Source organism: Anolis carolinensis, chromosome 2 (assembly GCF_035594765.1).
Source record: "Anolis carolinensis isolate JA03-04 chromosome 2, rAnoCar3.1.pri, whole genome shotgun sequence".
NCBI lineage: Eukaryota > Metazoa > Chordata > Lepidosauria > Squamata > Dactyloidae > Anolis > Anolis carolinensis.
This window is the reverse complement of record NC_085842.1, coordinates 186,957,178-186,969,555: the sequence shown is the minus strand read 5'-3', so window position 1 is coordinate 186,969,555 and position 12,378 is coordinate 186,957,178. Positions and strand designations below refer to the sequence as shown.

At 42.9% G+C, this 12,378-nt stretch overlaps 1 protein-coding gene across 3 annotated transcripts in view; it reads right to left on the bottom strand.

Moving 5' to 3' along the window:
• Window positions 1–12,378, bottom strand: part of vav1 (vav guanine nucleotide exchange factor 1) — a 127,883-nt gene that overhangs the window by 86,624 nt on the left and 28,881 nt on the right. For 2 of the 3 annotated variants that reach the window (XM_062974097.1, XM_062974099.1), the window contains exons 2-3: window positions 10,782–10,898; window positions 2,894–2,952 (exon numbers count right to left, since the gene is read on the bottom strand). In XM_062974097.1, the coding sequence (XP_062830167.1) occupies window positions 2,894–2,952; window positions 10,782–10,898 (176 nt within the window). Of the gene's footprint in view, window positions 1–2,893; window positions 2,953–4,776; window positions 4,873–10,781; window positions 10,899–12,378 lie in introns of those variants that run through there. The other variant, XM_062974098.1, reaches the window with a different exon arrangement.

The following is a 12,378-nucleotide window of genomic DNA, read 5'->3' as shown; positions in this document are numbered from 1 at the left end:
TGTGGCCAAAATACTTCATCTTTGCCTCTAATACCCTTCCCTCCAGTGAGCAGATGGGCATTATTTCCTGGAGGATGGACTGGTTGGATCTTCTTGCGGTCCTAGGCACTCTCAGGATTTTCCCCAACATCACCGTTCAAAAGCGTCTATCTTCCTTCACTCATCCTTCCTTATGGTCCAGCTCTTGCATCCATAGGTTACTTCGGTGAATACCACTGCAGACCTTCGTTGCCAGTTTGGTCATTGCTTGGTCATTCCCAAGAAGTAAAGTCTTCTGATTTCCTGGCTGGAGTCTGCGTCTGCAGTAATCTTCATGCCTAGAAATACAAAGTCTGTCACTGCCTCCACATTTTCTCCCTCTATTTGCCTGTTATTGATGAGCCTGGTTGCCATAATCTTGGTTTTCTTGATGTTTAACTGCCACCCAGCTTTTGCACTTTCTTCTTTCACCTTGGTAATAAGGCTCCTCAGCTCTTCCTCACTTTCAGCCATCAGAGTGGTATCATCTGCATATCTAAGGTTGTTAATGTTTCTTCCAGCAATTTTAACTCCAGCCTCGCATGTCACATGGTGTGTTCTGCATACATGTTGAATAGGTAGGGTGAGAGGATACAGCTCTGCCGTACTCCTTTCCCAATCTTGAACCAGTCTGTTGTTCCATGGTCTGTTCTGACTGTTGCTACTTGGTCGTTATACAAATTTCTCAGAAGACAGACAAGGTAACTTGGTATCCCTATACTACCAAGGACTTGCCACAATTTATTATGATCCACACAGTCAAAGGCTTTAGAATAGTAAATAATAATTATAATAAAATGTTAACAGTGGCATTGAAGAAGGGAGAAATCATTGAAAGTGAGGGCATAAATATGCCAAATGGCCAAACAATAAACTGTCACCAGCCAGAGGCCTATAAATATCTGGGCATATTACAGTTGGACAACATCAAGCATGAACATGTGAAAACTGTGGTCAGCAAAGAATACACACAAAGGGTCAGAAAAATTCTCAAAAGCAAGCTCAATGGAGGCAACACCATCAAGGCCATAAATACCTGGGCCATACCTGTCATAAGATATACTGTGGCATTATAAATTGGGCACAGGCAGAACTGGACAATTTGGACAGAAAAACAAGAAAACTCACGACCATTCATGATTCACTGCACCCTCGCAGTGATGTTGACCGGCTATATCTGCCTAGAAGATCAGGGAGCAGAGGACTCTTACAAGTAAAACAAGCAGTCAAAGAAGAAGAACATGCCCTGGCAGAATATGTAAAGCAAAGGGAAGAACCTGCTTTGATTGAAGTCAAAAATCAGAAACTCCTCAAAGCACAGCAGACAAAAAACCAGTACAAGAAAACCGCACTACAAACTAGAGCTGACAGCTGGCATAACAAAACATTGCATGGAAAGTTCCTTGACAAAATTGAAGGAAAAGCTGATAAGGAGAAGACCTGGCTATGGTTCACGAATGGGACCCTGAAGAAAGAGACAGAAGGCAGCCCAGGTGACAGTCGCATTGACGAAAAACAACAGGAAAAACTCAGCCACTATCAAGACCTCAAGATTGAACTTCAAAGACGCTGGCAGAAACCAGTGCAGGTGGTCCCGGTGGTGATAGGCACATTGGGTGCCGTGCCAAAAGATCTCAGCCGGCATTTGGAAACAATAGACATTGACAAAATTACGATCTGCCAACTGCAAAAGGCCACCCTACTGGGATCTGCGCGCACCATCCGATAATACATCACACAGTACTAGACACTTGGGAAGTGTTCGACTTGTGATTTTGTGAAACAAAATCCAGCATATCTATCTTGTTTGCTGTGTCATACAATAATAATATAATAATAACTTTATTCTTGTATTTCGCCCCATCTCCCCGAAGGCATATAAAATACAATAAAAACATATTCACAATAACCAATAGCCTTCTAGGCACAGTGAGCATAATCAGTATTGGAGGTAAGGCAGTAAGATTTATTTATGTGCAATATCTTCCAACCTCTGAGCTAGGCCAGAATAAAGTGCAATAGCTGAGTATAGGTGGAGGTGAAAGGACACCGTCAATTTGTGCCGAATCAGTCGAATGCACATCAAAATAGTCAGGTTTTCAGCTTTTTCCAGAATGTGGCCAAGGTGGGGGCTAATCTAATTTCACTCAGGAGGGAGTTTCAGGGCTGGGGGGCTACCGCTGAGAAGGCCCTCTGCCTCGTCCCCACCAACCGTGCTGAGACGGTGGCAGAAGTGAGAGGAGGGCCTCTCAGGCCTGTAGCGAGGGGGGGGGGGTTAGGGGTTCAACCCCCCCCCCCCCGAAATTTTTCAGGTTATAAAAAAAACCTGATTTACTCATGAATTTTAACTGGTTAACCAAATCCCCATGCTAAGTCTATGAAATGCAAAACATTAAGAGTCCCTCCAGGCACTATCTCAAGCAGATATTGACAGGTTTGTAGCCGGGGGGGGGGGGGGGAGTGCTAGGGGTTCAACCCCCCCCCCCCCGAAATTTTCAAAACCCCTCCCAGATTTTTTTTTCTGCCTACGGCCCTGGGGCCTCCCCCGCAGATCTCAAGGATCGTGTAGGTTCATAGTAGGAAATGTGATCACAAAGCTAAGCCGGACCTGAACCATTTAGGGCTTTATTGGTGATAACCAGCACCTTGAATTGGGACCAGAAACTTATCGGTAGCCAGTGGAGCTGTTTTAATAGGAGGGAGGGAAATAGATGTTCTACAACTAGAACAGGAAAGAAATTAGGTTTTTTCCTTAATCCCTTCTTATTATCCAACATTTTCACTTATCCAATGTTCTGACAGCATGTTTATGTTGGATAAGCGAGACTACTGTACCCGTCTACTACTTGCTACAAGTAAAATCATCCATACTTACATGAACCCTTTGTTCTGGGCAATTTGTGTCCATGACAATATTGATAAGGTGTCAATCACCTAGTCACAAAAAGAAAGGGAAATGTTGCCTTTTAGAGTCAATAGTATGAAATGTACTTCAATAACTTCCTGGTGGACTTGAAATATTTACATGTGACCATCCTTTGTACTATCAAGGAAGCTTCTGTTGATTAAAATTATAGACATAAAAAGCAAAGCCAATGCCACATGCTTTGGACTTTTAAATAAACTAGACTCACACCTATTCAACACAAAGTCCATGTTAATAATTTAATTACTACATTTGTCTATCTTAGGCCTCCATGTAAGATCACATGTCTTACACCTTAATCACGAGAGCTCCTGTTTCAAAATGGAGGGTGGCTAAATGACATCACTGGAAAACAGTTATGATTCACTGCAAAGGAAGGAAACCACGTGATAAAAAGGTCCCCTTTTATCTCGTTTTTGGCTGAAAGATGCTGATCTTCATATGTCTGTGTGACCCTACATGCCAGAAAACACGGGTTTTCCTTCCCTCCCCCTTGTGGAGACTGCTCCAGCTGATGTCCGTGCCTTTTAAAAAGCCCAAAACACCTGATCAGCCCATTGGGCTGTCAAATGGATGCACAGTTGATTGAAAGGAAGAATGAACAGAGGGACATTAGAACTCTCTGAAACTCTTTAATTAACACTGTAAACACCGTAATACTGTAAACAAAACTTTAATAAATAATTAGGAGAAGGAAGAAATCTGGCAGAAGTTTTTAAAAATTCCTTCCATTATGCACTGATCTATTATGCGCACATGCAAATATGTGTGTATTCATTCTATTAGGATATGTGCATATATGGATCAGTGTTTTAAAAAACTTCCGGCAGATGTCCCTTGTCCACCCTCCATTGTAACCCAAGTCACAGAAGGGAGGCCAATGAGGTCAGCGGTGGAATAAATCCCGGGACTGGCAGGTCAGTTTGGGGACCTGCTTTGAGGTCCCAGGTTTTTTGCTCCTCTTATAAATCCCGTGTTTTGGAGCTGTCTGGAAGTGCCAAAACTTAACTCCATTTTCAATCTCTGAAGCTGGATCTACATTGCCATAGAATCCAGATTTTTAAAGCAGATAATCCAGATTATCTGTTTGAACTGGATTATGAGTCTACACTGACATATAAACCTGGGTTTTATAAAGCAGTGTAGATGGGGCCTGAACTTCTTCTAAGGCCCCTCTACACTGCCCAAAAACTTAGGAGGAACTGGGTTATTTTAACCCAACCCAAAAGCAGGACTTTCCCTCGGGGGTGGCTAGGAAGATGTTCAGCCACTCTCCAGGCCCCTCCGGAGAATTCTCCTGATGCATGAAAATGACGCATCAGGAGATGGAGGGGTACGTTTTTGAGGGGGAAATGGGGTTTGGGGAGAGGGGGCACCATCCTGCCCCTTCCAGGAGCCCAAAGAACCAGAAGCAGTTATGGGAGTCAATCCCCACAGGACCAGCACTTGCAAAGCTTAAGGTCCAGCTCTTTTGCAGGTGCCAAATAATCCAGAGTAAATTGGGATTTCCCACTTTTCTCCAGATTAATTTGTGTTTACCTAAGGCATCATTTGAATGCCTCGGGTAAATCTGTGACCCATCACAGATTTTGGGCCTGTGTAGAATGGCCCTAAGGTTGTCGCTGACAACTAAGAATTCTCCTATGCCTTTATAGAATCATAGAATAGTAGACTTGGAAGAGACCTCATGGGCCATATCCCTGCCAAGAAGCAGGAAATCGCATTCAAAGCACCCCCGACAGATGGCCATCCAGCCTCTGCTTAAAAGCCTCCAAAGAAGGAGCCCCCACCACAGTCTCGGGCAGAGAGTTCAACTGCTGAACAGCTCTCACAGTGAGGAAGTTCTTCCTGATGTTTAGGTGAAATCTCCTTTCCTGTAGTTTGAAGCCATTGTTCCGCATCCTAGTCTGCAGGGCAGCAGAAAACAAGCTTGCTCCCTCCTCCTATGACTCCTCCTCCAAGCTTGCTCCTCCTCCTATGACTTCCCCTTACATATTTGTACATGGCTATCATGTCTCCTCTCAGCCTTCTGTTTTGCAAGCTAAACATGCCCAGTTCTTTAAGCTGCTCCTCATAGGGATTGCTCTCCCGACCCTTGATCATTTTAGTTGCCCTCCTCTGGACGCTTTCCAGCTTGTCAACATCTCCCTTCAATTGTGGTGCCCAGAATTGAACTCAGAATTCCAGATGTGGTCTGACCAAAGCAGAATAGAGGGGTAGCATGACTTCCCTGGATCTAGATGCTATACCCCTATTTATGCAGACCAGAATCCCGTTGGCTTTTTTAGCAGCCGCATCACATTGTTGGCTCATGTTTAACTTGTTTTCCACAGGGACTCCAAGATCTTTTTCACACGTACTGCTGTCGAGCCAGGCATCCCCCATTCTGTATCTTTGCATTCCATTTTTTCTGCCGAAGTGAAGTATCTTGCATTTGTCCCTGTTGAACTTCATTTTGTTAGTTTTGGCCCATCTCTCTAGTCCAGGGGTCCCCAAACTAAGGCCCGGGGGCCAGATGCGGCCCTCCAAGGTCATTGACCTGGCCCCTGTCCTAAACTTTAGACTTAGGGTTGACCTAAGTCTACCTGGTCTTTGCAGGTCTCTGTGCTTACCTATGGTCTTATGAGATCATTGAGATGGTTTTTGAAGGTCTCTTTGCTTAGCTACAGCCTTATGAGACCATCTAGATGGCTTTTGGAGGTTACTTTTCTTACCTATGGTCCTATGAGACCATCTAGATGGCCTTTGAGGGTCCCTTTCCTTACCTATGGTCTTCTGATGGCCTGATGAGATCATCTAGATGGCCTTTGAGGGTCTCTTTCCTTACTTATGGTCTTATGAGACAATCTAGATGGTTTTTGGAGGTCTCTTTCCTTACTTATGGTCTTATGAGACCATCTAGATCAGGAGTCCCCAAACTTTTTAAGTGGAGGGCCTGTTCATGGCCACTCAGACTGTTGAGGGGCCGAATTATAATTTGAAAAAAAAAATACAAAGAAATTCCTATGCACACTGCACATGTCTTATTTGTAGTGCAACCCCCCCCCAACAACAACAATTATTTATTTATTTATTTATTTACTACATTTATACCCCACCCTCTCTCACGCCGAAGGGGACTAAGAGCGGCTTACAAGTTGTATGTACATACAATATATTATATTATTAGCATAGCACAATATTAGCATTATATATTACTATATTGTACTATACTACTGTACTGTAATATTATTAGTAATATTACATTTAATATATAATATGTAATTAACACACTGAGCCTCCGGTGGCTCAGTGTGTTAAAGTGCTGAGCTGCTGAACTTGCAGACCGAAAGGTCCCAGGTTCAAATCCACGGAGCGGAGTGAGCACCCGCTGTTAAGCTCCAGCTCCTGCCAACCTAGCAATTTGAAATGAGAGTAGATCAATAGGTACCGCTCCGGCGGGAAGGTAATGGTGTTCCATGCAGTCATGACAGCCACATGACCATGGAGGTGTCTATGGACAATGCCGGCTCTTCGGCTTAGAAATGGAGATGAGCACCAACCCCCAGAGTCGGACACGACTGGACTTCACGTCAGGGGAAACCTTTACCTTTACCTATGCAATTAATATTATTATATTACACAATATTATTATATTGTATTATTATTATTAGCCACCCTGAGTCCCCTATTGGGTGAGAAGGGAGGGGTAGAAATACTGTAACAAATAAATAAATAAATAAATAAATATTATATTGTATTGTATTATATTATAAGATTATTATCAATATTATATGTATAAACAATATATTATATTATTAGGAGTGCACAGTATTAGTAAATTAAACAACAATACAATATTTAAAAATAAAAATAATTTTAATCAACATACTGTGTAAACCTATTAGGATTTCAATGGGAAGTGTGGGCCTGCTTCTGGCCAATGAGATAGTCAAGCTAAGTAGGATTGTTGTTGTTGTGTCTTCAAGTCATTTTGGACTTTGGGCGAGCCTAAGTCTAAAACTGAGGGCGGGGGCCAGGTCAATGACCTTGGAGGGCCACATCAGGCCCCCGGGCCTTAGTTTGGGGACCCCCTGATCTAGATGGTCTTTGAAGGTCTCTTTGCTTACCTATGGTCTTATGAGATCATCTAGGTCAGCGATCCCCAAACTAAGGCCCATGGGCCGGATGCAGCCCTCCAGGGTCATTGACCTGGCCTCTGTCCTAAACTTTAGACTTAGGGTTGACCTAAGTCTGAAATGACTTGAAGGCACACAACAACAACAATCCTAATTTTGGACCATTTCATAGTCCGGCCCCCCAACAGTCTGAAGGACCATGAACCGGCCCACTTAAAAAGTTTGAGGACCCCTGCTCTAGTCTGTCAAGATTGTTTTGAATTCTGTTCCTGTCTTCTGGAGTGTTGGCTATCCCTCCCAGTTCGGTGTCATCTGCAAACTTGATGATCGTGCCTTCTAACCCTTCGTCTCAGTCAATAATAAAGATGTTAAACAGAACCAGGCCCAGGATGGAGCCCTGCGGCACTCCACTCGTGACTTCTTTCCAAGATGAAGACGATGCATTAGTGAGCACCCTTAGGGTTTGTTCGCTTAGCCACCTTAGCCACAGATCCACCTAACCATAGTTTTGTCTAGCCCACATTTTACTAGTTTGTTTGCCAGAATGTCATGGGGAACTTTGTCAAAGGCCTTACTGAAATCCAGGAACACTACATCCACAGTGTCCCCTGTAACGACCCAACCCGTAACTCTATTGAAAAAAGAGATCAGATTAGTCTGCCATGACTTGTTTTTGGTAAATCCATGTTGGCTATTAGCAATGACCGCATTTGTTTCTAAATGTTTGCAGACCACTTCCTTAATGATCTTTTCCAGAATCTTGCCTGGTATCAACGCGAGGCTGACCAGATGGTAATTGTTTGGGTCATTCTTTTTTCCCTTCTTGAAGATAGGGACCACATTCGCTCTCCTCCAATCTGCTGGGACTTCTCCCATTCTCCAAGAGCTCTCCAAGTTGATTGCCAGTGGTTCTGAAATAACCTGCTAGTTCCTTCAATACTCTTCGATGTAGCTGATCTGGCCCTGGGGACTTGAATTTGTTTAGAGAGGCCAGGTTTTCCTGGATAACTTGTTTCCCTATTTGGGGTTGGATTTCCCCTAATCCTTCATCCATTCCATGTTGCTGAGGTTGAAGACGACTTTCTTTTTGTGAGAAGACCGAGGCAAAGAAGGCATTAAGTGGTTCTGCCTTTTCCCTGTCCCTTGTCACCATCACCCCATCTTCTCCTCGCAGAGGCCCTATTGCCTCCTTGTTCTTCCTTTTTCTACCAACATAAGCAAAAAAAGCCTTTTTTGTTGTTTTTAATGTCTGGCAAGCCTGAGCTTTAATGGTTGTCCAGAAGACAGAATTTCAGCAGGTGGAATTTGTCAAATAACCAGATAATAAACAACACCTGCTAACATTCTCTCTTCTGCAAATCATGAAAGATGCAGGAGCCATTGCCAGTTTTCACTCTGACAGCCCTATTGTTGTTTTTACAAAATAACCTCCCATACCTGTCCATTTTTTTTCCAATGGACAGCCAAGACTGGAGCTACAAATGCACAATTTTAATCCAATTCTGTTTGGGGGCCGGGGGGGGGGGAGGGGACAATTTAGGGCTTAAAGAACATTTTCAGCAGTAAGGCTGCACATGTCTCACAAGCTTCCTCCTCTATGATCCGCCCACTGCAGCCAGCTATGTGGTTCTGTAGCTGTATTTCACATCCTGTTGTGGGCAAATTTTTGCTTACTTGTCTGCCTACTTCAATGAAAGCAAGAGGTCAGGAGCACCATTTCCATGCTTTCTGGACAGGGCCACAGCTTTGATATGCCATGCCATCTTTTTTCTTAGAAGTTAGGCCATGCTGTCTAACACAAGGCTGGCATAGAGTCTTTCATTGCCTCAAGCAGTTGTACCACAGGATCCAGTAGATGGGCCCCAGCAGCCTCTGTGACATTTAGATGGTATCTGCGTGAGCTGCTTTCAGATTCAATATGTGATGCTAATGCTTGGAGTGATAAAATGCGAGCATCAAATCCTGTATAGAACAGCAAGTGCAACATTCAGCTGTCAATCCAGCGCAAAGGAAAACAGGGTCCTGTTCAATTCATTATCCACATGTCCAACAGACTTACTGCTGTGTTGCTGGTCACTAGAAGCATCATTGGAGAGGATTGCCAGTGACTTTGTTTCTAGTGGTCAGGACAGGCTGGCCAGCTATGTGTCCAGGGAAAAAAAGGTCATCAGCAAGCCTTTGAAAGGGAGTTGCTTGTGGCCAGTAACACCAGTAGTCCTAATGCACTCTTGGCTTGACTGGCCAATGTGGTCACTAGAAAGGCTTCCATCAGGACAGTTCTGTCACTGCTTGCCCCAGAGTTATTGGGGCAGATGTAGACATGGTGCCAGTCAAGTTCTCCCCCTCTTAGGCACCATATTCTTAGCCTTAACTTCTGGGAACCTGGAAATCTGACTTTTCCTGATTCAAATGTCAGAACAAAGAATACTTAACATAAGCGAGGGAATAAATAAGCATGAAGGAAGTGAGGCCTGAGCCTACAGCATATTGTCCACAGTCAAAAGATCTTTGTACCTTGCAGGAGTCAACAGTTTATTCTATTTATTATTTATTATTTATTTATTCTATGCTAGATAATCATTCATTTGTTGCTGGAGAGAAAGCAAGATCTTGGTTTTTAGTATTCATACCAGAAAGAGATTTTGCCAGAGATCTTTCTAAGATAGCTGATACCAGAAGGCAAGGAGCAGAAGTGAGGTAGTTAAAGCTAGAGCTGTATGTGCTACCCAGTTTGCTCTGGGCTTCTTAAATTTGCCTGCTACCTTCAGATCAATGGAAGATGCACTTCTATCATTTCAGCTGCTAGTCTAGTATGCTGTGAATATGGAATGGATGGAGATATCATCATATACTCCGTCTCAATTTGTAAAATATCTTGGGCTTGACCTAAGAGATAAAATGTCTTTGGGAAGCTGTTCATGTGACTTTTCTTAGAGCATCATCATCATCATCCCCGAAAGGACTCAGGGTGGCTTACAACAGAAGAAACATAATATAGTGATAGTAAACATACAACCAAAACAAACATAAATTACACAATAATTAAAGCATTAAAAGCACCATGAACATATTAATAACATGTTATTATTATTGATAATATATTGATATATTCTGATATATCGAAAAATGTGAACAGTATGGAATATACTTGTGCTTGGTTACAAAGACATGGTATATACATACCCAGTACATTAGCTTTGTCCACTCTGCATTCCTTTGGTTTTTCAGGAAGATATGGAATTTGAACTCTAATAAGAATATGTCAGCATTCTAAGAATCTGATTTTTTTTCAGTTTTAAAATAGTCTGTACAGATGCAAAGAGAAGTTTTAAAACATATGGGCATTCCCTTTTTAAAATATAATGGCCAGATGACGAAAGGGGTGTATCCGTTGCAAAATGTTGATGTTCTAATCCCTGCACAGCTTCTCAGATTTCTATTTTAGTTTCCCTTCTATGGCCTCTCCTCTGCAATGGTTCAGTTTCAAAATAACCCTTCACTAATGACTTTAAGGACACTAAATACTTTGATCCAATGTTCCCATAATCCTAAAGCACTGGTTGAGCTGGCTTTGTAGGCCCAAACACCTAGAGGTACATAGCTGCCCACCTCTCCACTAGAGCCTTGTTTGCAATGGTGCAAAAGGTTGGGAGGCAGATGTAGTCCAATATCCACCATTACATTTGTGCAGGAATATAGAATGTATTAAATAATCAGACCTTTGCAAAATCCTTGACATCGAACAAGTCAAAGACCTCAAAAAGATCACTCTTCCGCAAACCAAACTTCTCATAGCAAGTGCTGATGAAGGTTCGGATGTTCTTGAGGCACAGGAACTATAAGAGAGCAAAAACAGAAAGAAAAGACAAAAGGTTACAAGAATAACAGGAGATTGAGCAATGCCACTGTAACTCAACATGGGAATTCGGAATATGGTGGACGTCTCCATCACATTTTAGGGTAATTTAAGCAAGTGGGAAACCCTTTTTGAAACAGAAGATGAAAGTGACTTACGACCTCATCACATTCACCCTCCGATTTGCCACGGATTGTGGCTAATCTGGCAGGGCTCCGTGTGGGGAACCTGTCATCCCACACCCCGCATCACCTGTCTAGCCACTCACGCCATCCTACGAGGGGAAATCTCACCATCCAGCTTATGCAACACAGGATGCCTTCTGCATTGCTGCCAATGCCGCCTGCAACACCTGGATTTCAGTTGAGGCAAAGAGCCCAATCGTGTGATGGGAGCTGGTGGTCTCCATGCCTCAACTGAAGTCCAAGCATCCTAGGATGGGCAATTTTACCTATCTCGTAAAGTTTCTTCCACTCTCTTCTTGTTCCAACAAAAAAGACCTCTATTGTTCCTATAATGGTAAAACGTGGTGAGAATGCCCCATGCTTCCTAGAAGGCAAAATAAAACATCGACTTATTTTTGTTGGGAAGGGGTGGTACTCAAAAATAGTTTACTCCTACAGCCCTCTCATATCAGCCAGCTTTAAAACAGGTAAGTGGCTTTTAAAAGAAAAATCAGTTATATATTGATTGTGTATATATATATATATACTGTGACTCAGGATGTCACAGATATACAAGCAAACTTATCACATGAGCAATTCTATCCAATGTGGATGGAGGCATACAGCAATGTTTCCTTGGCATATTTGCTGCAACATATAACACATAACCGCCCCACCAACATTTCACAGATGAAAATCAGGATACATGTGGCAGAGTAACACCATAGTGTGGTCAAGACACCAGAAGTTCTTAATGGAAAAGATCAGACAAGTTGGTAGAAAATACACTGGCTTGCTTTTGCCTGAGCCTCCTGGAAAGGGAAAGATTTCACCACCACCCCTTTCCCTCTCCTTTCCCTTCTGCTGAGTTGAGAAGAAACTACTTTTGCACTTTGAACTCATTTTGCATCAATTGAAGTAAACTGAGGACAAAGGAGGAAGTGGGAGGGGGAAAATGGGACCTTTTGATAACAACTGAAAAAGTAAGATAGAGATTTAATTGGGACTATCCCTGCCAAATTGGGGTATGTTGACATGGTTGATGCAGGTATAGGTTTCTGAGCTACACTGGGATCTCATCCTGACCCAGAAAATTTGGTGGGATTGAGCAGAACAGAGAAACCTAGTACCTTCCTCTGCCCCACTGACCCCATATCACCAAATATCCACATGACACCTCTGCTGTAGTTCTCTGCCTTTGGTTTTCTATTGACTACAGTTCCTAGAAACTCCACCGAAAAGGCTAATGGTGAAAGATTCTAGACATCAAAATTAAAAAGATTAACAAGTCCAAAG